A 24,324-nucleotide genomic window follows, 5' to 3' on the forward strand; every position below is an offset into this window, starting at 1 on the left:
AGAGTGGAATCCAAAGAGTGGCCAACAAAGCTGTGCAGACCTGCTACCGCCCACCTCGCTGGCCGCCGGCCCCTCACTCCCTACACCCCTAGCAAGCTGCTTTTCTATGAATTCTTCAAACCAAGTCTTCAAATACTCAATTCTTTCCGTACTAAGTGTCTTCACACATGTTATTCCTTCTGCCTCAAATGCACTTCCTCTCATTCCTTACCTGCCCCCTATTCATCCTTCAGGGCGCAACTCAAATCTCTCTTAAAGAAGTTTCTATGACTTACCTACTTAAGTTAGGTTCCCCTATTACTACCTTCTGGTACCCTGTATTTTCCTTCATTGTATTTAACATCATTTGTAGTTAAAATTTATATGTGCTTTCTGCCTGTTTGGATAGTTAGTTCCATAAGGACAAGGAGGGCTGGAGAGATGCTTGATAAGCATGTATAAATAGATGAATAAATTAATGAGCATTTTCTTAAATTCTTATATCACAGATAAAATCACAGAAATGTAGAGGAACTTAGCAATCCTGGTCCCTTATAATTAGAATATGGACTTAAAAGTCAAGATCCTTAACAATGACAACTCCAACAACACATTCATTGAGTGACTGATTAACTTAGCAAGAAGTAAGGCCAACAATAGCTAAATTGTGGAAGGAGCCGAGATGCCCTTCAACAGATGACCGGATTAAGAAGATGTGGTCCATATATACAATGGAATATTACTCAGCCATCAGAAAGAACGATTACCCAACATTTGCAGCAACATGGACGAGACTGGAAGAGATTACGCTAAGTGAATAAGTCAAGCAGAGAAAGACAATTATCATATGGTTTCACTCATTTATGGAACATAAGAAATAGCAGGGAGATCGGTAGAAGAAAGGGAAGAATGAAGGGGGGGTAAACAGAAGGGGGAATGAACTACAAGAGACTGTGGACTCTGGGGGCTTCAAAGGGGAGGGGAGAGGGGAATGAACTACAAGAGATTGTGGACAAACTGAGGGCTTCAAAGGGGAGGGGAGAGGGGATTGGGATAGGCCAGTGATGGGTATTAAGGAGGGCACATATTGCATGGAGCACTGGGTGTTATACGCAAACGATGAATCATGGAACACTACATCAAAAACTAAGGATGTACTGTATGGTGACTAACATAATATAATAAAAAAATTAAAAAAAAAAAAGAAGAAGAAGTAAGGCCAGGCCCAGGCAGTTCCTAGAAATATACTGATCTTCAAACTAGTATCATCATAGTCTACTACTACTGTTTCTGGGCTTTTTAAGGGTAAATGTTTCTGAAGAATTCCTTTAGACTGCTAAAGTTGAGCAGAATGATATGATAAAAACTATGAATTTGCAATCATGATGAAAGTAAACAGAAAAAAAGGTCAACAATTGTTTGAAGCGATGGTGGCAAGGGAAATAACACAAAGAAATAAATATACCTACTAACCTTGAGGAAGCTGGAGCACCCCTGTGCTTATGCCTGAGACCAAGTCACCCAACACATACTCTTTGAACTTGTATGCCGGTAACCACTTCGTTATGGGCAGGAACATATAAATGATATTTCGTATCTTCTTGGGAGTACATCTGGGAGGACAAAAAACAAAACAAACCCAGAAATAAAATGAGGAACACATCTACAGAAGCCACACCAAGGCATTTTCCCTTCCCCATATCCTGGAGCAATAAGGAAAAATTCACACTCTGTGCTAAGAATGACCTTTCCACTTTGCAGAGAACAGAAACAAGAAGAGCTGCTTGTAAACCCCCCCCCCTTTTTTTTTAAATGGAAACATCTGAATTGGCTCCATAATAATGCCCTACGACTTACCATGAAAAATAAGACAAATTTAGCTTGAAAATAATTGCGATACCCCAGAAGCTATTATTTTAGTAGATGAAATTCTAATGTACTTTCTAGGTTGGTGTAAAAACAAAGCAGGGGAATTATTTACTGATTGAGTAAATTTTTGAATGTGGAACCACTGATGGGCAGGCCCATTTAGTTTCCCCTGTCCTTATAAAATGAAGGAAATTTATATAAGTACTATGAGCTTTATGGGTATGTATTCAACACTTCAGGGTCTTTGATCAGTGAACTCAAAACACCACTTGTCATTGGCCTGCAGTAGTGGATTCTGTGTCTGGTTGTCTTGATCAGGTGGAACAACGTGCTAATAAAACCCAGGCCTTGTATTTAATCCCTATAGAGTTCAATTAATTTTGATACATAGACTATTCTGGGCCCTGGCCAGTCCTTTTGCTAGTCTATGCCAATCATCAGAGACATCACTGAATAAGAGCACGGACAGATGGGTTCCATCACCACTAGGACAGCCCCAAGGCCTCTGGGTGACAAGGAAGCAATTTATTCCATTCAAAACACAATGCATTCTTGCAGCACACATGGGACTTTGTACCATGTCTTTAGGAGCCAGAAGTATCTGATCGTCAGGTGAAGGAAGATACTAGAAGCAGATTTGGGGCAACTATAGCAAGAGCTATGAATTTGAGGGAAACAAACGGGACTAGATGCCAGGCTCCTTGTTTAGGAAATTAAGATATCAGTACTAGCTACATTTGTGTAGTGATTGCCGTGTGCCTTGCACTTTGCATGTATTAACAGATTTTCACCCCCAGGAACTCTTTGATGTAAGTACTATTATTATCCCCATTTTACAGAGCAGGAAATGCAAGCACATAGCTGGTAGGTGGTTGGGACCAGGATTAAAACTCAGTCTGACTACAGTGAATACATTTTAAAACTCTTCTGATGATCATTCCTAGAGCGGAGGGTCCCTGTGAAGCTACGTGAACACAGAGCACGGACGTGTGGTCCCAAGGGTGCAGAAGGCAGCAATCAAACCTAATCTCGGGAGCTCTCAAGAGACACACACGTCAGGCACACACGTATTACCATTCCCAGGCCTGCAACATGGCTGTGTTAGTGTCTCCAAAGTGAGGAGTCCTAGGACACTGAGCGTCCTTGACAGCCTGCATTGGGTCTTAAATTCAGGATATTGCCAAATGGGGTAGAAGCCGGGGTGGAAAAAAAGACGGAGTGGTTGGAACATTCCTGAGAGATGAAGGAAGAGGTGGATATTTCAAAGGTGGTGGAGTATGAGAAAAAAGGGTGCTTAAACTGTTAAAGGGGTGCGAGTATAATCAGAATTTAATAAATAGGGTGAAATATATGATGAAGCTGGGGTTCAATCAAATACCTATCCCTGAGTGAACTGTGTGGACAGTTCTGCAAACCCTAAGTGCTCACCATTTGTTTTTTTTCCCCACCGCGCCAGATTTTCTTGATACATTTGACCTTGCTTCTGTCATCACTGAATGACGGGATAAAGGAAACGGGTTAAAACACAACATACGTGAATGCCTGTTTCAGCTTATCCCCGATGGAATCCGAAATCTTGTCCTTCTTGTGCAGTCTTTCCTGGAGGACCGGGTGACTGAAGATAGGCCTTTCCACATAGTACCTCTGGCTTGCTGCGAGGATTTCATTTTCTTCTGCATGATCCATAGTCCTCTGAGATTATGCGTCAACAGCAGGAGACAAGCATTTCCTGAGAGTCACTAAAAGAGAAAATGAAGAGCCTATTTCAGATGCCAAAATCTGACAGATGACTGTTCCTAAGCATCTCTTCCCTGCAGGACTGTGAGCTCGCTGGAGGACTTCTTCATCTTCGGACATCCCAGAGCACCTACCTCAGTATCTAGCGACCATTGATAAATCAAATGAAGTTAGAATCAATAAAAGAAAAAACCCATATGTGACTTATTTCCTCCCAGGGCAATAAGTGGTAATGTGTATGCTTTTAACAGAAACTCATATTAAATTCAGTGGCTAAATTCTGCAGTCAGCTGGCTTTCAGTGCATATGAGGAGAAGAGTGACTCAGGCCGACACGGATCATTTACATGTCAAGGAACCAGGAAAAGGGGCAAGATCAGTCCTTAGATTGACCCCAAGGTTCTTGAAGGTATATTATCCTCCTCTCCAATTCTGTACTCACATTTGATTACTCCTTAAATTATTCCACGGTTCAGAACTGAGGTTTATACACCTCCATGAGGGAAATTCCTGGTGACTAGTGAAAGGGCGTAAGTTGAAAATATCAGTGCAGTATTATAATACGGTTTTAAAGGTGATGATGTTGTCATGTTTGAGACAATCAGGATGGTAGATTTATATATATATAATATACATATATTATATATATACATATATATATAATATACATATATTATATATATACATATATATATATATATATATGCTACACATAGTGAATGTTAACATGAGTAAAAGAAATGATTAAGGAATAAAAACCCAATATATTTGTGCACATGAAAATGTGTACAAGGATGTTCACTATGGCAAAATCGGGAAAAAAAACCCTTAAATGTCTACCTGTATACAACAAAAAGTAAATTTTGGTAGAGTGATATATTGTATGTTATAAGTAGTTTTAAAAAGTGAACTAAATCTGGGGCGCCTGGGTGGCTCAGTCGTTAAGCGTCTGCCTTCAGCTCAGGGAGTGATCCTGGTGTTATGGGATCGAGCCCCACATCAGGCTCCTCCGCTGGGAGCCTGCTTCTTCCTCTCCCACTCCCCCTGCTTGTGTTCCCTCTCTCGCTGGCTGTCTCTCTCTCTGTCAAATAAATAAATAAAATCTAAAAAAAAAAAAAAAAAAAAAAAAGAAACTTAAAAAAAAAGTGAACTAAATCTACTTGTGTTATCATCAATAAATCTCAAAAACTTAACTTTCGATAAAAATGCAAGGCTCAGATACTTCAAGGATACAATAATTTAAACAAAGTTTAAAAATGTATAAAGCAATACTATACGTTTATGGACACATATATGTAGTAAATGTATAAAACCAGGAATGATAACGAGAAACACTAGGATCAGGGTGGTGTTTCCTTCAGAGAGAAGGGGAATCAGACTCAGAGGAGATAATGCTTTAACTTACTGTATCTACAATGTTTTAGTTTGTAAAAACAATTGGTGCAAATAGAGGAAAACATTTAGATTTGATGAAGCCTTGCAGTAAGTGAATGGGTGTTTGTTACATGATTCTTTGTAATTGTCTGTATATTTGAACTATATACCTTATAATAAAAATTAAGTGCACAACAACTAAATCCAGTGTTCCCACCTGTAGGAAGTTAACAGCAGAGGAGATGGGAGTTAGCATGAGCTAACAGTTGGGTATCTATGTGTGACCACAGGAGTGCGGGGGATTACTGACGTTGCTCAATACCATTCCTGCGGGATGAGAAGTTAGTTTTTCACCAAACTGAAATTACATTCACACTGAACTCAGGCTCGGGTGGTCAACCACAAAACATCACGCAAAAATAAGTGCCTATGTCCGAGGAGGTTAACAATTCCAGAGTCTAGAATAAAAAGGAAGCCTAACAGCAAACGCAGGCAAGTACCAACAAGGAGGATATGAGCAGGTTAGTCTGGAGAAAGAGGATCTTGCAGCAGAATCTGACAAATAGAGATCATATGTCTTTTGTTTAAGCTAGCAAGGACGGTTGGCCATGTCTCGGCTAACTTTTTAAGACCACTCTAGGAACTCATCATAATACCCCAGAATGACTGGGCTGATGTATGTGAGTAAAGTCTGACAAAGGGCAAGGCAACCACTCTGCCTCCCCACTGAACTCCTCCAGAACATCACATGACAGTGTTGTAGAACCATCTGTAATTCAGGCAACGTACCACTCGTGCTGCTTTCAGCCGTGGTGCCCATGCCTACAGTTCCGTTCACTCTGATGAGAAATGCTATTTCCCCCCTCACTCTCCTTCCATTCTCCCTACACCCTGATCATTGTATCTTTCAAAAGCCTGGTTTTGTCTTCTGCTTCTCTGAAGTTTTCCCTTACCACTAATCCCCCACAGACTGGGTCTATACTTACTACTTGTGTAATTTCCCATTTTTCCTCCCACTGATTATAATTATTGGTCTCTTTTTTTTAATTTTTCTGTATACCTCCTTGGTCCTCTTCTGTCCTATTTCAGAAAGGTTATATCTTCTTTCATAGAGTCACTCAAAGAGAAAAAGGCAAAGTAGATCTGAGGGAGTTCTTTTTTTTTTTTTTTTTTTTTTTAAAGATTTTATTTATTTATTTGACAGAGAGAGAGACGGCCAGCGAGAGAGGGAACACAAGCAGGGGGAGTGGGAGAGGAAGAAGCAGGCTCATAGCGGAGGAGCCTGATGTGGGGCTCGATCCCAGAACGCCAGGATCACGCCCTGAGCCGAAGGCAGACGCTTAACGACTGAGCCACCCAGGCGCCCCGATCTGAGGGAGTTCTAATAAGAGTCAGACTTTCTTTTTTCCTCTGTTGCAAAAACCCAGTTTTACCATTGATTTTACTGTTGCCCAACATCAGTTTGCCCAGATGTCAATGGGATGGATCGTGATGTTGTATCATCTACAATCAATGGGACCAAACCTGACACAATGGTCTGGGGAAGGTTTAAAGTACTAATGTCAGGGCCTCACTTTGAACCTCCTGAAATAGGATTTCCAGGGGTAGGGCCTGGACAATGGACATCACTCTGTGTGGGTGTGGGCTTGCGCTGTTGTACCCATGTGTGACAGCCTTCTCTAAAGATTTCAGAGCAACAGAATAGGTGTTTACATTGAAACTCAGCAGAGGAAATAAAATATCTTTTTTAAAAAGAAGGAGAGGGAGAAGGAGCCTCCCTGCTGAGCATGGAGCCCAACTCGGGGCTCGATCCCAGGACCCTGAGATCATGACCTGAGCTGAAGTCAGATGCTTAACTGACTGAGCCACCCAGGTGCCCTGGAAATAAAATATTTCCAAAATATTAGGCATTCTTTTTTTTTTTATTTTTAAAAATTTTATTATGGTATGTTAGTCACCATACAGTACTTCATTAGTTTTTGATACAGTATTCCATGATTCATTGTTTGCATATAACACCCAGTGCTCACTGGAATACGTGCCCTCCTTAATACCCATCACTGGGCTAACCCATCCCCCCACCTCCTCCCCTCTGAAACCCTCAGTTTGTTTCCTGGAGTCCATAGTCTTTCATGGTTCATCTCCCCCTCTGATTTCTACCCCCTTCATTTTTCCCTTCCTTCTCCTAATGTCCTCCATGCTATTCCTTATGTTCCACATATAAGTGAAACCATATGATAATTGTCTTTCTCTGCTTGACTTATTTCACTTACCATAATCCCCTCCACTTCCCTCCATGTCCATACAAATGGTGGGTATTCATCCTTTCTGATGGCTGAGTATAGACATTCTTATCCTTATTCTCAAAAGTCCTTTGGCTATCCTCAACAGGATTCCTCATTGATACCCATTACTCTGAAGGTCATTTGCCAACACCTCATTTCTCCTTCTAGAACTTAAAAATTCCTTCTACTTTATTAAGCAGGGCAATTACATGTGTGTTTTAAAAGTTACCTAGGAGACACTGGCTCTCGTGTACCAGCAGGACCTGACCTTGGGGAGGACAGGGACAGCTCCTCCCTGCCCACAGTGGGAAGGCAGAGTACGTGCATACAAATGCACTTAGTCTGGTAGATCTGGTGCTAGAAAGATGAGTTGTTTCTCTTTTGTGAATTGTATTGAAAGGGAGAAGGAGGGGCGCCTGGGTGGTTCAGTCGGTTAAGTATCGGACTCTTGATTTCAGCTCAGGTCATGATCGCAGGAGCGCCTGGCGGGGAGTCTGCTTGAGATTCTCTCTCCCTCTCCCTCTGCCCCTCCCGCTGTTCTCTCTCTCTCTCAAATACATAAATAAATCTTAAAAAAAAAAAAAAAAGAAAGTGAGAAGGGAAGAGAGACTGTTGGAGGTCTAAGGAAAGAAAAGTTAGACCAGAGATTGACAAGGTTTCGCCAGGCAGCACTGTGTCTACTTGATGTCTGTGATCTTACTTGTAAGTAGAAACTAATAAATACATAAATTTTTCTTCCACTAAAATAATAATAATAATAATAATAATAATAATAATAATAATAATAAGTAATTTAAAAAAAGTTCCCCAGGAGATTCAGATGATCAGCTAGATAGGTATTTGGCATGTTAAAAGATACTGGCTTTCAACTCTGCCTAAACTCAGAATCTCCTCAGGTGCTTAAAAACAAGAAATTCTGGCCTCCACACCAGACTAATTAGAGCACAACCTCCAGGAGGGGAGCCCAGGCATTTTCTTAAAAAAGTATCCTAAGATGATTTTAAGGAGAACCACTGGCTTAAAACCTAAGAGAGACAGAGAAATACACATGAAAAAGACACAAGAAAACCACAAATAATTTGAAATAATTTTGAAGACGAATTTGTAATAGAAGGACATGATGTAGCAGTAAAAATACTTCTTTGAATTTGCCATTTTCATTTAGGGAATTAGTTCTCAGCCCTGGCTGCTCACTGCAATCACCTGGGCAGCTACTGATGTGTGACTCCACGGCCAGGGATTCTGATCTAATTGGTCTGGAACGCAGGCAGGGGCTGAGAATGTAAGAGGCTCTCCAGGTGATGATAGTGCACAGCTCAAGTTCATAACCACTGCCTTAGGGAATGGCGATAGAGACACCCACATCCAAACAGAAAAGAAAACACTGGAGAGGGTGTAAACACTGTCCTTACTTATGTGTGTCTTTGAAATATATAATAAAAAATTACAAAACAGAAAAATATCTAGCTTAGGTTTTTCAAGGAAAGTCTTGTTTCTATTCTTACATTCTCAAAACAAGAGGGAGTTGTGTGTAGGTGAGCAGTGCAACGCCTGTTAAACTTTATACAGCCTCAGTTGTTACAAACACTTCTTTCTGGGTTTAAATTAGGAGCAAGTCTCAAAGAAAGATCTCAAAACATTAGATGGATTTAGGAAATCATTAGGGTATATACTCTCTGTAGGGTTGCCAAATAAAATATAGGATGTCCATTAAATTTCAATGCAGACAAACACCAAATACTTTTTTAGGATATGTTCCAAATATTGCATAGAGCATAGTTACATTAAAATTTTATGCTTTATCTCAAATTTTACTGGGTATCTTATGGCCACTGTAACTCTCTGTAGGTTAGAAAAAGACAAAGAGAGGATTCTCAAATATTTTTGAGGTGTTAGGACCCTGGCTATAGTCTTTTGTTTCCTTGAGATATTTTTGGCAGTTTTTCTTGCCTGGGAAAAGAAAGGAGTGCTGGGAAGGGTAAGGACGGGACAGGAGAAGAGGGTATTATAAAGAAAGGCTGTCCTTTTGGGGAACTTTTAATGCTCAGCAATGATTAAATAATTAAAGCCATGAAGGCTATCAATAACCCCCTTATCAGAAGAGCGGCAAAGAAACCAAGGGACCAACGCGAGATCAAATGACCAGACTCTTATCTGACAGATAATGAGCTTCCAGTGTGCTGATTAAAACATAAATCACCAACTTGTAAAACCACACAAACTCTCACATGAGAAAAGCTACTTCTAAGATGGTCTAAAGAGACAAATCTGGGGCGCCTGGGTGGCACAGCGGTTAAGCGCCTGCCTTCGGCTCAGGGTGTGATCCCGGCGTTATGGGATCGAGCCCCACATCAGGCTCTTCAGCTATGAGCCTGCTTCTTCCTCTCCCACTCGCCCTGCTTGTGTTCCCTCTCTCGCTGGCTGTCTCTTTCTGTCAAATAAATAAATAAAATCTTTAAAAAAAAAATAGACAAATCTGACAGGTCCTCCAACAAAAATACTAGCGACAGAAAAGCAAAATGACCTGGAGGTTCAAATCCTGTTTTCCACAGCTCTGAAAGAAGGGATTTAAAAACAGTTTTCATCATAGATTTCTAGGTCTGAAAGTCATCTTGAAGATGATCCAATCTAACTCCTTCCCTTTGTAGGTGGGAAAACCCATCGACACTCACGTGGGGGTAAGTGACTTCTCCAAAAATATTCTTAAAACACAAACCTTGTTTCCTATTCAAAGTGCCATCAAATTTAAAAGGCACAGATATTTAGAAATAAAAACTGTAACAAAACAGCAGCACCCTTTTTAACTTCAAACTAAAAGCAAGAATTAGTTGCTTGCCCATAATGGAGATTCACGATGGTTTTGTGGGAGATGCTCCAACATGGAGGTCAGGATCAGGGTCCAGCCCTAGCTCTGCACCTCAAGCATCTGAGCCATTCAATACCGTTACGACAGGGCCAACTAGACAGCAGCAACTTGGAAGACTGTCCGAATCACCTAGGGAGCTTGAAACAACAGATTTCCAGGTCCTTTAGAGATGCTGAGTTAGTAATTCTGGAATCTGAATCATTTAAAGCTCATAGTGGGAGACTGAGGAAGAGCCTGTTGGGAAACCCAATGCTGTTGACTTCTGTTCAGTGATGGCTACTTAGGGCTCAAAAATGCTTGTTGAATGAATACAGGAAAACAACTTGCCTCTCTGAGTCTTAGTGTCCTCCTCATCCTTACGTAATATTTCCAGTGACGACACTCTGAGAACAGTATTTGGCAAGCTTGTCCCAAATACCAATTAAATCTCTGTGGATTTAGCTAGAATGGGTTCAGTTGTCTGAAAGTTAAGATACCCCCCCCACACACACACCAGTTCAGCAATGCTTTTCAGTTTGAAAGTGAGTATTCTTCACTGTGGACTGGAGGTATCAGAATAGAGCCAGTTTCAGGGCATCCGTCCATCTCTTCAAAGTAATTGACTTACATAACCCTAATTACAATTATATAATTAATTACATAATAATCTAATTTGTCCTAATGCTTATGTTGTTGACCTTTTCATTCCAAGTATGCAAGCACATGCCCAAACTTACTATACCTTTCACATAATTTCTCTATGGGCGTCAACTAACAAAAATGAATGTTATTTATTATGAACATTTTCTACACTTCCCAGGGCATGCACTTTTCTATAACAGACATGGCATACAGAAAAGGCTTCATGACTTGCAGTCCAGAAAACAATTTTTCACTTATGACTTTGTCAACCTTTTCCTGAAAGCGATTTGGAAAAGCTGCTTCCTTCTCTCTATTCTTCTGGGACTCTTAGCATATATTATCTGCTCTTCCTTATTAACAATCATTGATTAACTGCAGTGGCCAATATGTACAAAGAGCCAAAGGCCCTAAAATCTTTGCAGGCTGCTCCTGAATGTGGATGGTAAGCTCTATGAGGCCAAGACCACTGTCCCCAAAACACTGGCCACATACCCCCACACGCGGCATGCTCCCAGACATTTGGTGACTGACTGCTCCCCACGTGTGTTTGATGGTGGGGGCCAAAGTGGCCAGAGTCCTTAACTTGGTGCTCTGCTCATCCTTTCCCTCTTCTTTTAGATTTATCATCCTCCTCTTAAATTCCTCTGCTAAAGGATTATGAGATTTCTATCCAAAGATGCAACATCATACATTATAGGGTTTGGGTTCAGAAGGACCATGTTTGGAGGCTGGAACTGGCACTTAACAGCTGTGTGTGTTTTGCAAGGTACACCAGTTTTCTGTCCCTTCATCTGCTTATCTGTAAATGGCAGTTAGGCGTCCAGGCTGTGGAGTCCCACAGACCATGTTCTGATTCTGCCATGATGATAGGACATCTGGCACATTATTTGACTTCTCCAAGGAGGCGGACCCTAAGTCCTGGCTTATGCTTGCTGTCCCAGAGTAATTATTATTTCAAAAAGTGTCCGGGATTGGAAAATACATTCTAGGTTTCCTTCAGATTCTTCAGCAGTAACACTGAAATAAACATAAAACTTCAATATAGATCTGTGAGTAATAAATTAGAAAATGTTTCCAAAGCACTTACCGTGGGGGGGGGTGGCACACAGTAGGTGCTCAATAAGTGTGACTGTTATAATTACTGCTGTGGGCAGGGGACCTCATTTCCTTCAATCTCAAGTTGCTTATTTGAAAATGGGGATAATGATTTTTCCTCTGTTTTTATTTAATTATCTTTTTGAATCATTAATATACTCACATGGCTCAAAAATTCATGTATAAAAAGAATTAAAGTGCAGTCTCACTTTCGTTCTATGGCTGGGAGGCAACCGTGGTGTCAGCTTCCTGTGTGTCTTTCCAGAAATATTTTACGCAGACAGATATGAATACATAGTCTCCTTCTCATGACAGCAGCATGACTTAATACTGTTCCACACCTTGCTTTTCTCACTTAATATCTCTTGGTGATCTTTCCATATCACTATAAAATGGATTCCTCATTTTTTAAAAAGTATTTATCCACTTGAGAGACAGAGAGAGAGAGAGACAGAGGGAGAAAGTGTTTGTTTGTGTGCAAGCGTGGGAGGGGGACAGGGAGAGAGATAATCTCAAGCAGACTCTTTGCTGAGCATGGAGCCGGAAGTGGGGCTCAATCTCATGACCCTGAGAGCATGACCCGAGCTGAAACCAAGAGTCAATACCCAATGGACTGAACCACCCAGGCACCCCCACATTGTTTTATTTTTTAAATAGCTGCACAGCATGCCGTTATACAGATGCTCATCATTCGTCTAGCCAGTCCCAACACTGCTGCATTGGGGATTAATGTGAGAATTATAAAGCACGTAAAATAAGGGACTCCATAGATATTTACAATTACCTTTTTAATCAATCTCACACTTATTTCCTTTTACCTGCTCCATTTCTCAATGCCTTGGGTCTCTATCCACTCATTCATTCAATATGATTCTACTGACTCTCTACCTCCATGTTTGGCTGTCACATCCAAGTTGGCTTAGAGATCAGTAAGCTATGATACATGCCCTCAGGACCCTTGTCATCTAATGTCTTTGCAGCCTCCTACCTCCTTTTAAGGATTTCTTACAGGTGGGTAGTAGCATATGAAATGATAGAGCATATAGAACACAGAAAGTTCTGGGGATGGGAGCAAAAGATTATTGGCAAGGAAATATCATTTAGGAAATGAGATCAAGAGCCTTTGATATATAAATCATGATCTTTTTCCTTATAAAATATACGAGCACTGTGGAAACTTAGAAATTTTTCATTTTCTCATGCATAAATAATCCATATTCAATGTATATTATGAATATGTACATTTGTGCATATATAATGGATATTTACATGGCTGGATATTGTCTTAATAGTTTTGCATTAAAATTTTTGTTTTTAAAGACTTTATTAATTTATTTGAGAGAGAGGAAGTGGAGGGAGAGGGAGAGAGAATTTGAAGCAGACTCCACACTGAACATAGAACCAGACACAGGGCTCTATCTCACGACCCTGAGATCATGACCTGAGCCAAAATCAAGAGTCAATGCCCAACTGACTGAGCCACCGAGGCGTCCCTGTATTAAAAATTTTTTACTCAGACACCTGGGTGGCTCAGTCGGTTAAACATCTGCCTTTGGCTCAGGTCATGATCCCAGGGTGCTGGGATCAAGTCCCACATCAGGCTCCCTGCTCAGCAGGTAGTCTGCTTCTCCCTCTGCCTGCAGCTTCCCCTGCTTGTGCTATCTCTCTCTCTCTCTCTCTCTGACAAATAAATAAAATATTTTTTAAAAAGCTTTAAAAAAATAAAAAATAAAAATTTTTTACTTAACATGATATCATAAGCATTTTGCCATGTTAATGAACAATTACAGAAGCATAATTTTTAATGGTTGCATAATATTTTCTAATATTCATATACAATGATTTAACCACCTTCCCTATTATTAGACACTTCAGCTACTTTAAGTAGGCCCTACGCCCAACGTGGGGCTTGAAATCACAACCCTGAGTTCAAGAGTCACATGCTCTACTGACTGAGGCAGCCAGGCAACCCCAAATTTTTGCTATTACAAGTGTAATTTTGGTTTTGGTCTGTGTGCGTTCACATGCGATAAAAACAAAAAAAAAAGTTCACCTTTAAACAGTGTCAATACTCATTTTAAGTACTGGGTAACTTACAAAGTAAGTATATAAAAACTACAAGTTGACTTAAAATAATATGAATGGTACATATTTATGTGAGCTGCTGCTTTATACACAATAATAGTTAAACATAATTACAGCAGTTAACATTCACTGAGACTGTGGGATTAAAGACTCACAGCACCCACGTGTTTTTCAGATGATGTATCTGAGGCTCTGATAGGATAAGAACAGCCAGGATGGGATTCAGGTCTGCTGATTTCAGAAACCATGCATGTATGCAATGCTGCCTCATTAACGGTGTGTCAGACTGATCATGCCAGAATGCTTATCTAATGTTACTGAAATGATATTAATTATAGGCATGTGTTCTCACTTGCCGTGATTTGCTGCTTATGAAGCATGGTGGTTTTTAAACACACTGAAAGGCTTCAGAGAGGCTACAGCATTTGAAGCCGCTCTTGAATAACGGGTAGAAGGCAGAAGTAAGGGCATGTGATTCTGCACAAAGACGTGAAAGGTAAAAATTAATACAAAATGTTCATAGAACACCAAAAGCACTCGTAGACTACAACTGTGTTTTGAGTGGTTACAGAAAATGAAACTAGAGGTTGAACAGAGCCAGGTGTTACAGGACTGTCAAGGGGCTGGTTCTAGGCTCCAAATGAGTCCATATGCTCTAGTTATTTGACTCTATTCCCATTCTACTTTGTTCTGTATAGAACTACTGATCAAAACACCACCCTACTATGGAAAAATGATTCAATTCCATTAAAAATGAAGTCCCCTCTAACACTGATTTGCTGTGACTCCATAAGTTGATAAACGCTAAGATTTATTTTTCACCTACTTGAAAGATCATTAATACTCACAAGATATGCTTCCAGAATCTTCTTGAGTGTAAAAAGCTCGGCAATTCAAATTGCTGCTTAGGTTTGAGTGACAGATATTTTAATATGAAAAAGTTCTGCGTTGGGGGGGGGTCCCTGCTCAGTGGGGAGTCTGCTTCTCCCTCTCCCTCTGCCCCTCCTCCCCACTCATACTCTCTCTCTCAAGTAAATAAATAAAATGTTTAAAAAAACAAAGTTCTGAACTTTAAGTTAGAATGGAAGAAGAATCTAGTGGTTTACCAGTTATTTCTTTTTCTAAAATGGGAACTTTAGGTCATAATAATACAGACACAATAAAACTGCAAGTATTATAGGAGGGATAGTCATGAAAAGCAACAGTTTTCCATCTCTCTTCTCCCCAAGTGGAGCCTTATTCCCTGAAGCAACTATTTTCTTAAAATCATTTTTGTTTTTAGTTCCTCTGGTGGATTTATTTTGAACTCTACATCAGCATTTCTTAAAAAGTGCTATTAGTATTCTTGCTGGGACTTGGGTGGAACTGTCCTGTGCATTTAGCATCTTTGTCCCTGACACTAAATGCCAGCAGTACCCTTTAGTCACTTTGACACATTTCCAAATCTCTAAGATTGAGAACTACTTTCTCAAAAAGTTAAAAACAGAACTACCTTATGACCCAGCAATTACACTACTAGGTATTTATCCAAAGGATACAAAAATAGTGATTCTAAAGGGCACATGCACCCCAATGTTCATAGAAGCAATGTCCACAATAGCCAAACTATGCAAAGAGCCCAGCTGTCCATTGCCTGATGAATGGATAAAGAAGATGTGGTATATATATTTACAATGGAATATTACTCAGCCATCAAAAAGAATGAAATCTTGCCATTTGCAACAATGTAGATGGAACTAGAGGGTAAGCAAAATAAGTCAGTCAGAGAAAGACAAATATCTTATGATCTCACTCATCATTAGAATTTAAGAAACAAAACAGATAAACATAGGGGAAGGAAAGGAAAAATAAAACAAGATAAAAACAGAGAGGGAGGCAAACCATAAGAGACTCTTAACTCTAGGAAACAAACTGAGGGTTGCTGGAGGGGAGGTTGGGGGGGATGGGGTAATGGGGCAATGGGCATTAAGGAGGGCACTTGATGTGATGAGCACTGGGTGTTACATGCAACTGAAACATCACTACATTCTACCCCTGAAACTAAAAATACACTATATGTTGACTAAATTGAATTTAAATTAAAAAAATTTTTAAATATATTTTTAAAAGTTTGAGAACTACTATTCTAATAGAACGATACCACTATTTTTTTTAAATCACTGAATTTAGACATTATTTGCGAATGCTTACCATTAAAAATGATATTTAAATCTCCTTCTCATTATTTTTGCTAGGTTGTATTACTATTTTTTTTTTAAAGATTTAATTTATTTATTTGAGAGAGAACGCGCCCACAAAAGAGAGCTGGAGGGAGCATGAGTAGGGGGAGGGTTAGCAGACTCCCCACTGAGTTCTTTTAAAACATTTTTCTGCATTCTTCTGGTAGTCTTTATTTAAAGTTAAGTTTATTTAACTTTAACTTTATTTAAAGTTTATCTTTTGTTTTTGTGTGTTTGTACATATGAGTCAGCTTAGTCCTTTATGTTGCCAGAAGTCCCATTATTATAACTACATTAAAATTGTTTCATTACTGGTTCTATCTATTGAATGGAATTAAAGTCATTTGCCTTGGAGCTCACTGACTACTTGAACTAATTAGCATTAATTTCTTTCTAAGTCTGGTGCACATCTGTCAGCCTAGGATTTATTTTAATTGACTTGGGGAGTTACACTCTTTCTTATTCTACATTTTCCTCCTTCTCACTTTCTACCCTCATTTTGCTGGAACACATCCTTAGGTAATTGATTCAGAAAGGGTACATGGAAGGAAAGGGCCTGAATCTTTGAAATCAAGAGTTGGATGTTTAACCAACTTAACCAACCAGGAGTCCCCTTCCCTCATAATTTTGAAGGCATTGCTTTATTACATTTTAGTACACAGTTCATTGATGAGAAACTTTATGTCAATCTTAAGTAACTTCATATTCCCTTTTAGAAAGTAATTTTAGGAGCCTCTCTCTATCCTTGACTCTGAAATTTTATAATGAATGTATATTTGTATGGATTTTTTCCCATTCCCTTGATGGATCCTTTAAAAAAAATATATTTTTTGAAGATTTTAGTTATTTGACAGAGAGAGAGAGCAAAAGCAGGGGGAGAGGCATAGAGAGAAGCAGGCTCCCCGCTGAGCAGGACAGCCCAATGTGGGGCTCCATCCTAGGACCCTGGGATCATGACCTGAGCCGAAGGCAGACACTTAACTGACTGAGCCACCCAGACATCCCAATGGATCATTTTTATCTCCTACTTTTCTTCAACTACAGGAATTTTTTCCTAGTATTTCTTTGTTGATCTCTCTCCCTCCATTTTTATTTTGTTTTGTTTTGTTTTCTAGAACTGTAATAAGTTGATATTGGACTTACTGGACTGCTCCAGTTTTTTCATCTTTTCTAGCATATATATTCTCTGTCTCTTTGACACTTGGTTGTACATTCAGGAGATTTCTTAAACTTTTTTTTTTTTAATTCCAGTAAACATACAGTGTTATACTAGATTTCTTAAACTTTATCTTTTAGTCCTTCTAATAAGTTATTTTTATTAATCTTTTTTTTTAATTGAGACTTTTTTGCTCTCTTTTCCGACTGTTCCCTCTTCAAAGAACTCTGTTTTTGTGTATGGAAACAATATTATTTTAATCACTGTGAGGGTACTCAGATTTTTTAAAAGCCATTTTAAATGATTTCTCTGAATGATCTCCCCTCTGGCATTAGACTGTTAATCTTTTTTTTTTTTTTTTAAAGATTTTATTTATTTATTCGACAGAGATAGAGACAGCCAACGAGAGAGGGAACACAAGCAGGGGGAGTGGGAGAGGAAGAAGCAGGCTCATAGCAGAGGAGCCTGATGTGGGGCTCGATCCCAGAACACCGGGATCACGCCCTTAGCCGAAGGCAGACGCTTAATCGCTGTGCCACCCAGGCGCCCCTGTTAATCTTTTTTTTAAAAATGCTCCATCATATGTCAGGTTCTTAATTATATATTTATATTTATAAATTAAAGACTTTATTAACTTTTCTCGTTTTCCTCCACTACCATGTATCAAGTGTTTGCAGCATCGGACCCTTCCCTGAATGAAATGATGATTAGGAGGTTTTGTGTACCACAGTCAGCTCTGCAGAGTGCTTGCTTGATTTGAGGGAAAAGAGGCAAGAACTGGCCTGTAGGCTAGGGCCCACCCTCTTTCCAAGTGCTAGGAAGAGAAAGGATTTATCTGTAATACCTAACTCATATTAGAAGCACTGTTTCATTTTAATTAATGCATCAGAATTTTCCATTAATCTCTCTGCTTTAATGCCTCTGCTCATCCCTGCTCTATCCTTGCTGACTCCGTGCCCAGAGCTTCTTTCTAGAAGACCACTCTCATTCCCATGGCGGTCCTTCTTGTACTAATCCTTAGTTCTGTTTCATCGGTTACTTTTCTCCAAACATTTGCTTATCTCATTCTCTTCAGAGTTCCTCCTATTCTTCAGATAATTTTACAGCCTTTTAAAAGGAGTTACAGGGCAGAGAGAAGGCAAATGCTTGTGCTTAATCCTTCATTTATTGTTTTTCATTTTGAAAACTGAGCACGTGAATGTTAAATTTCATCAAACACATTTTTCATATAAAATGCATAGAAATATGGAGAAGGATTTGAAAGCATTTACCACAAAACTGTAAATAGAAGTTACCTTTGGATAGTGGAATCGTGGCTAACTTTGTTTTTATTTGTACTTTCTAGGATTTCCATGGTACACACTACCATTTTTGGAAGAAATGTCATAAAAGCAAGTTGTAAGTGCTGATGATAGGAGCACAAGGGACTTTCTGAATCCTCTCAGAGGAGGTGTCTGCAAACACAGGAGACCCCTGGCTGAAGAGTGAGAGTCATGTTCAGAGACATCTCAGAACCCCAGGTTTGAGAATACCACTAACTGAGAGAGGGATGTGGACGCGCTCCCTGACTGACCTAAGCTATCAGGTTTGCTTTTGTTACCTGCTTCACATAGAACCCTAGAGGCAGGTACTATTTTCTCTGTTGCCAACTAAACATACCAGGCGGCCTACAGATCTGCTCCCCGCTGATAGCTGAAAGCAGAACCACGGAGAGTCTGCTGTGGGAATCCCCCACGAGGGGACCAGCGGGGTAACGACAATGACTGGAGGGAACCAGGTGAGTCTGTGCCAGCCCAGAGTGGTTAGCTCCCACTCAGCTCTTGCTGAATACTGGCTTCCATTTAAAATCGTCCTTTATATACAGGTTCAATTTACATATAGTGAACTGCACAGATCTGTGTGTGGTTTTAATGAGTTCCACCGTGCATTTCAGGCTATTGTGAATAGAACCTTTTCGTCACCCAGAAATTTTCCCCGTGCTCCCACCTGGTTAATCCCTGCCATATCCCTGAAATCACCATTGAGTAGTTTTGCCGATTCTACAACTTCATACAAAGATTTATTTATTTGAGAGAGAGAGAGAGCACGCACGTGTGCGTGCAGGGTAGGGGCAGGGCAGAGGCAGAGGGAGAGAGAATCTTAAGCAGACTCTACACTGCAGAGCCCAACGTGGGGCTCGATCTCAGGACGCTGAAACACAACCCGAGAGGAAACCAAGAGTTGGATGCTCAACTCACTGAGCCACCCAGGCACCCCGCATTCCACAACTTCATATAGATAGAACATCCAATTTTTAAAAAGAACTTGAAACTACATTGTAACAAAACTATCTCTTTTTAAATGTTACACAGTATTTCTAAAACAACTGCAGACCCAGCACACACAGGCTAAATTCAGCCTACCAGCAATGCAGCCCCTTTCTGCCTGGGCTACAGGAGAAACCAAGATATATTTTCTACACATTTACTAATTTCTCTCCCCATTGTTGGCTTTGGTACTACCTGCCAGTTTTATTCTTTAGCAACTAGCAGCACATTCTTTAAAAAGGAAGGGAGAGCCCCACCTGCAGGGTACCAAGCCGGCAAGGAGAATGGGAGACTGAATCCCACTCCATGGCCAGCCTTGGGGAATGGAATCCCAAAGGAAAGAATGGGTGGGGGCTGACTGGTGAGGGAAGGAAAGCTGGACACCACGCAGGGGGTGTAAAAAAGAAGAAACAGATCCCAGGGCTGCTGGAATTTGGACTAAACAATAAGAAACCTCATCTTCCAATCACTCCGCAAGCATCCCTCTGAAAAGGCCCTAGAAGGCCCCATCTGATCTTCAGCATTCTCCCAAGCTCCCGCTCCACAGCCGCCACTTTCATTTCCTCCTACTTCCCACCTTGTCCCTCTGCTCTGGGCACTGGGACCTTCCTGCTGTGTGCCAGGCACACACCTGACTCCTGCCCCAGAGCTCCTCAGAACCTTCTCCTTCACCACCTTCAGGTCTGTGCTCAACATCGTTTTCCAGCTGAAGCTTTTCCTAACTAGCTTATTTTAAAAATTGCCCAACCAGGCCCTCCACTGCCTTCCCCCCAGCTTTACCTTTATCACATAGCACACATCACCTTCTGACCCACACGGTGTGTTACTTCATTGTCTGCCTGTCCTCTGCCCTTCGTGAGAAGGAAAACTACAAGAGGACAGGTACAGAACAGAAATTCACTGGACATTTGTTGAATGAATGAGTGAATCGAGGAAGGAAGGAAGAAATGAAAACCCCTGCTAGCTTTGGATTCTGTTGTTAAAAGAGTTCAATCGGACAGGGGTTAGTTAAAACAATTTTATCATTTCTAATTATCTTGCAACATTTCCACAGGATAGTCTTTTCTAATTACATTGCAACATTTGTTTTGAGGGAATAAAGATTTAAAAAGCAAACACATACTACTCCTAGCGACCAGAAAAACCCCAACAATACTTATTAACTTCAAAAATCAGGTTTGTGGGAGGAAAAATGCTTAAACACATCACTGGGCATTTGGGTTTACTCATAATTAAGTTTTTCATTTAAAGTTTTAACTTAAAGTTATGAGGACAAAACCCACCTTCTCATAGAACATTTACTCCTATATTTCCTTTAAAGACTTTAAGTAATCTCCACACCCAGTGTGGGGCTCGAACACATAACCCTGAGATCTAGAGTCACATGCTCCACTGACTGAGCCAGCCAGGTGCCCCCCCCATTTACTCTGTCTTAATTTATTTAAGGAGAAAGTAAAGAAATAACAAAACAGCATGTACCCAATATTACTAAATATATGAGAATAAGGATCAGCAATAAACATATAAAAATGAATCCAAGATTTTTTTTTTTTAATGGCAGGGATGCAACCAGTTCTAGGTAGATGGCGAAGTAGGGGCTGAGCTAGTTCTGTAGGTCTGCATTTGATTTTTGATACCAGGTAAGGGCAGTTCATTTAAAACACAAAGGTAAATAACTCTGGGGTCAGTAGCTTTCCTAAGCTAAGAAAAAAAAAATTCCCCAACCCAAGACATTATTTAGAATTAGCCCAAGCCCTGGGATTGGCCAGTGCTGGATTAGACCATGTGTGTCCAGCCTGCCAGTTCACCTATGAAGACACCCTCTATCCACCATGTTTGGAAGACAGCAGGGAACATGCTGGAATCATGGGACACAAGCCCGTATTTCCCAACACATGGCAGGGGAAATATAATGATTTGCCCAAGTTTTGGAAAGCTTGAGAATAAACTTGGAGCAGCTCCAAGACCAAGAGTCGAGAGAAAAGAAAGAAATTAAATGTAGCTCCTTGCAATCCATGGCCCTTGATGCCCTTGGTCTGTTTCCTCCTTAATGCCTTTCCATCCTTTTGTCAACTCATGTCCGTTTCTCTTTTACTGATCTGACAGTCATACATACACACAGTTTTTTTCTTCTAGGTGTTTTGGGATGTGAAGGGCCGTAGGAGAAAATAAGAGTAGGATAAACAGAAATAAATTTCATGGATTACAATTTAATAAGTTATATCTTTATATCTAAGAATAATTTTCAAAGTGTGAACATCTACAGAATTAACAACATAATGGCAACAAGACTGGGTCCCAAACAAATGATTAAGGTAAACACTATGCTCTGTTTTTCCTATCCCAGCTCTGGTAACTGGATAGCCTACAACTACCTGAGAAGGTGTGAGGATCACCTTTTTTATCTTACTTTGGACACAGAAGCTCGCATTTCAGCAATGATCAAGGTCATCATCTTTATCCCTTGCTGACACTTTTCTCCCATACCCCTACCAGTCACAGACCGCTTCTAGGAAAAAATTTCAACAGGCTATTGAACACTGGCATGTGTACCCAGAGGAGAGAGATAATCGTCTCTGGGGACATTTAGGAACAGCTAATGGTCTTGGATAGGCAGAGTTACATCGAGTTCAGTCCATCAGAACGTACTGGGTGCTAAGGGCTCGCAAAGCATCGTGGGAATGCTGACCCAGTGAGAAGGCACAGCACCTTCCCTGAATAAACTGAAGTCGCTTGATGTGGACTGCTTCTTAGGAAGACATGTTTAGGCCTGGTTACCACTGAGTCTATGTAATCCTGGGCCAGCTATGATAGAAGGGATTTTGTGGGCCTGCTTTCTATCTTCAGGCGACACAATCTTAGAATCAGTTCTTTAACCCAGTGATTCTCAGTCTTGGCTGGACATTAGTGTTGCCTGGTTGGGGGTTGGGGAGGCTTTAGAAAAAGAGAGATGTCTGGGCCTGCCCCAGTCCAATTACATCAGAATCTCTGACCCAGTATTTCTTTTTTTAAAATAAACTCTTCCTGTGATTCAAATGCATAGAATTATACCTTAGTAGTCAAGAATCACTGATCCCATATGACACAGAAAAAAATGAATGTCCAAAGAATTTAATTGACTTGTTACTTGCCCAAGATTACACACCTAGTTAAGGGCAGAGCTTGGATTAAAACTGTGATCTCGGGGAGCCGGGGTGGCTCAGTTGGTTGAGCGTCTGCCTTCAGCTCATGTCATGATCCCGGGGTCCTGGGATAGAGCCCCATGTCAGGCTCCCTGCTCATCAGAGAGTCTGCTTGTCCCTCTGTCCCTCACCCCACTTGTACTCTCTCTCTCTCTCAAATAAATAAATAAAATCTTAAAATTAAACCATGATCTCCACCAGTTTACTTATCCAACTAATGTCTATCAATGGCATTCTAAAGTTGTGACCAACTACACAGCTGTCACTCAATAAGGTAAGTCAAAGCTGCTTCATACCTAAGGATCAGTTAGGCTGGTCCTGATCCAAGTTAAAAAGAGAGAGTAAGCTGTGTTCTTTCTGGCATTCCCTCTCTTATCCCTTTCTTCTAAATTGTGCTGCACGATTCAGGACTCTGGAAATGTTAAGAAATCCTGGGCTCCACATCAAATCCATCACTACCTATGACCCACTTTCCCAGTTTATTAGTTCCGGGGGGCCCTCTACCTACCCAAATCCAATGTGCAGCACAGAGGGCAGGGAACAGGTCCCCAGATGAGAGGTCTGGTCAGTTCAGTGAAACCTTGAGTCGTAGGGCTGAGAGCTGGAGAAGGGAGAGCTCGCTCCTCGGCCCTAGGACAGAAGAAAGGAAAGTTAATCCAGTGGTTGCTGGTTTGTTCTTTGAAAGAAGTTATGTCCAAAATGTTTCTTGATGCTCTCCATTCCTAATAACAACCAACTCTCTCCCAAGACACAACTACTGCTATCACAGGGGTTTATACTGACTATGGTAATTACGTAATACAACACACACCCATACACACACACACATCTCCTTTCCAAAGGTGAACACGAGTATGTGTGTGTGTGAGAGAGCAAGTTCAAATTTTGAATTCAACCGCTCCCATCCTGAACAAATCATGGTTACAACAGTTCATATGTGAGAAACTGCCCTGAATGGGGCATCATTACTGGGAGAAAAATCTCAGAAGCACTTTCGTTGAGAAGGAAGAGAAAAAATTAAAAAATGGGATTCATAACATTCAAGATACAAGCTGATATTGATCAACTAAAAAATTAACAGGACTACTGTCTTTAGTCTTTTACAAATAATACAATTACTTTCTATTTACAGAACACTTACTCAAAAGGCCAAGTATTTATTCCATTCCAAAGTAAATTAAGTTCTAACTACTCGGTTTGACCCATATCCTCGCTTCACTTCCATTTCCCTGACTAAATCACTGGTCCTGTTCTAAAGGGAGGTCTTATTCCTCTGAAAGATATGCAACATTTTGAATGCTATGTGTTTTTTCTAGGGATAAAGTCCTTAGCTTTGGCCAGATTTTAAAAAAGACTGTCCCGTCCCCCCACCCCCTCCTCCCAATACAATAGTTTACAAGGGTGAAGCTGAAGAGAAGATGATGTAGTTGATAATTGCTGGTATCCACAGTGCAAGATTTTCTGAAACTGGCATCTGGAACTGTCTTCTAAAAGAAGAATTGAAGGATCTTATGAAATTGGATCTATCCTCCAAAAGGATGAACTTAGATG

At 40.4% G+C, this 24,324-nt stretch overlaps 1 protein-coding gene across 1 annotated transcript in view; it reads right to left on the minus strand.

Moving 5' to 3' along the window:
• The window catches only part of SLC26A5 (solute carrier family 26 member 5), a 49,818-nt gene extending 26,422 nt beyond the window's left edge, over nt 1-23,396 (minus strand). The window contains exons 1-3 of the mRNA XM_087861162.1: nt 23,282-23,396; nt 3,383-3,587; nt 1,453-1,592 (exon numbers count right to left, since the gene is read on the minus strand). Of these exons, the coding sequence (XP_087717288.1) occupies nt 1,453-1,592; nt 3,383-3,534 (292 nt within the window). The 5' untranslated portion in view covers nt 3,535-3,587; nt 23,282-23,396. The remainder of the gene's footprint in view (nt 1-1,452; nt 1,593-3,382; nt 3,588-23,281) is intronic.
• Between the last annotated feature and the right edge of the window lie 928 nt (nt 23,397-24,324).

The sequence above is a fragment of the Ursus americanus genome, chromosome 3 (assembly GCF_024610735.1).
Source record: "Ursus americanus isolate L20-20 chromosome 3, mUrsAme1.1.p, whole genome shotgun sequence".
NCBI classification, from domain to species: domain Eukaryota; kingdom Metazoa; phylum Chordata; class Mammalia; order Carnivora; family Ursidae; genus Ursus; species Ursus americanus.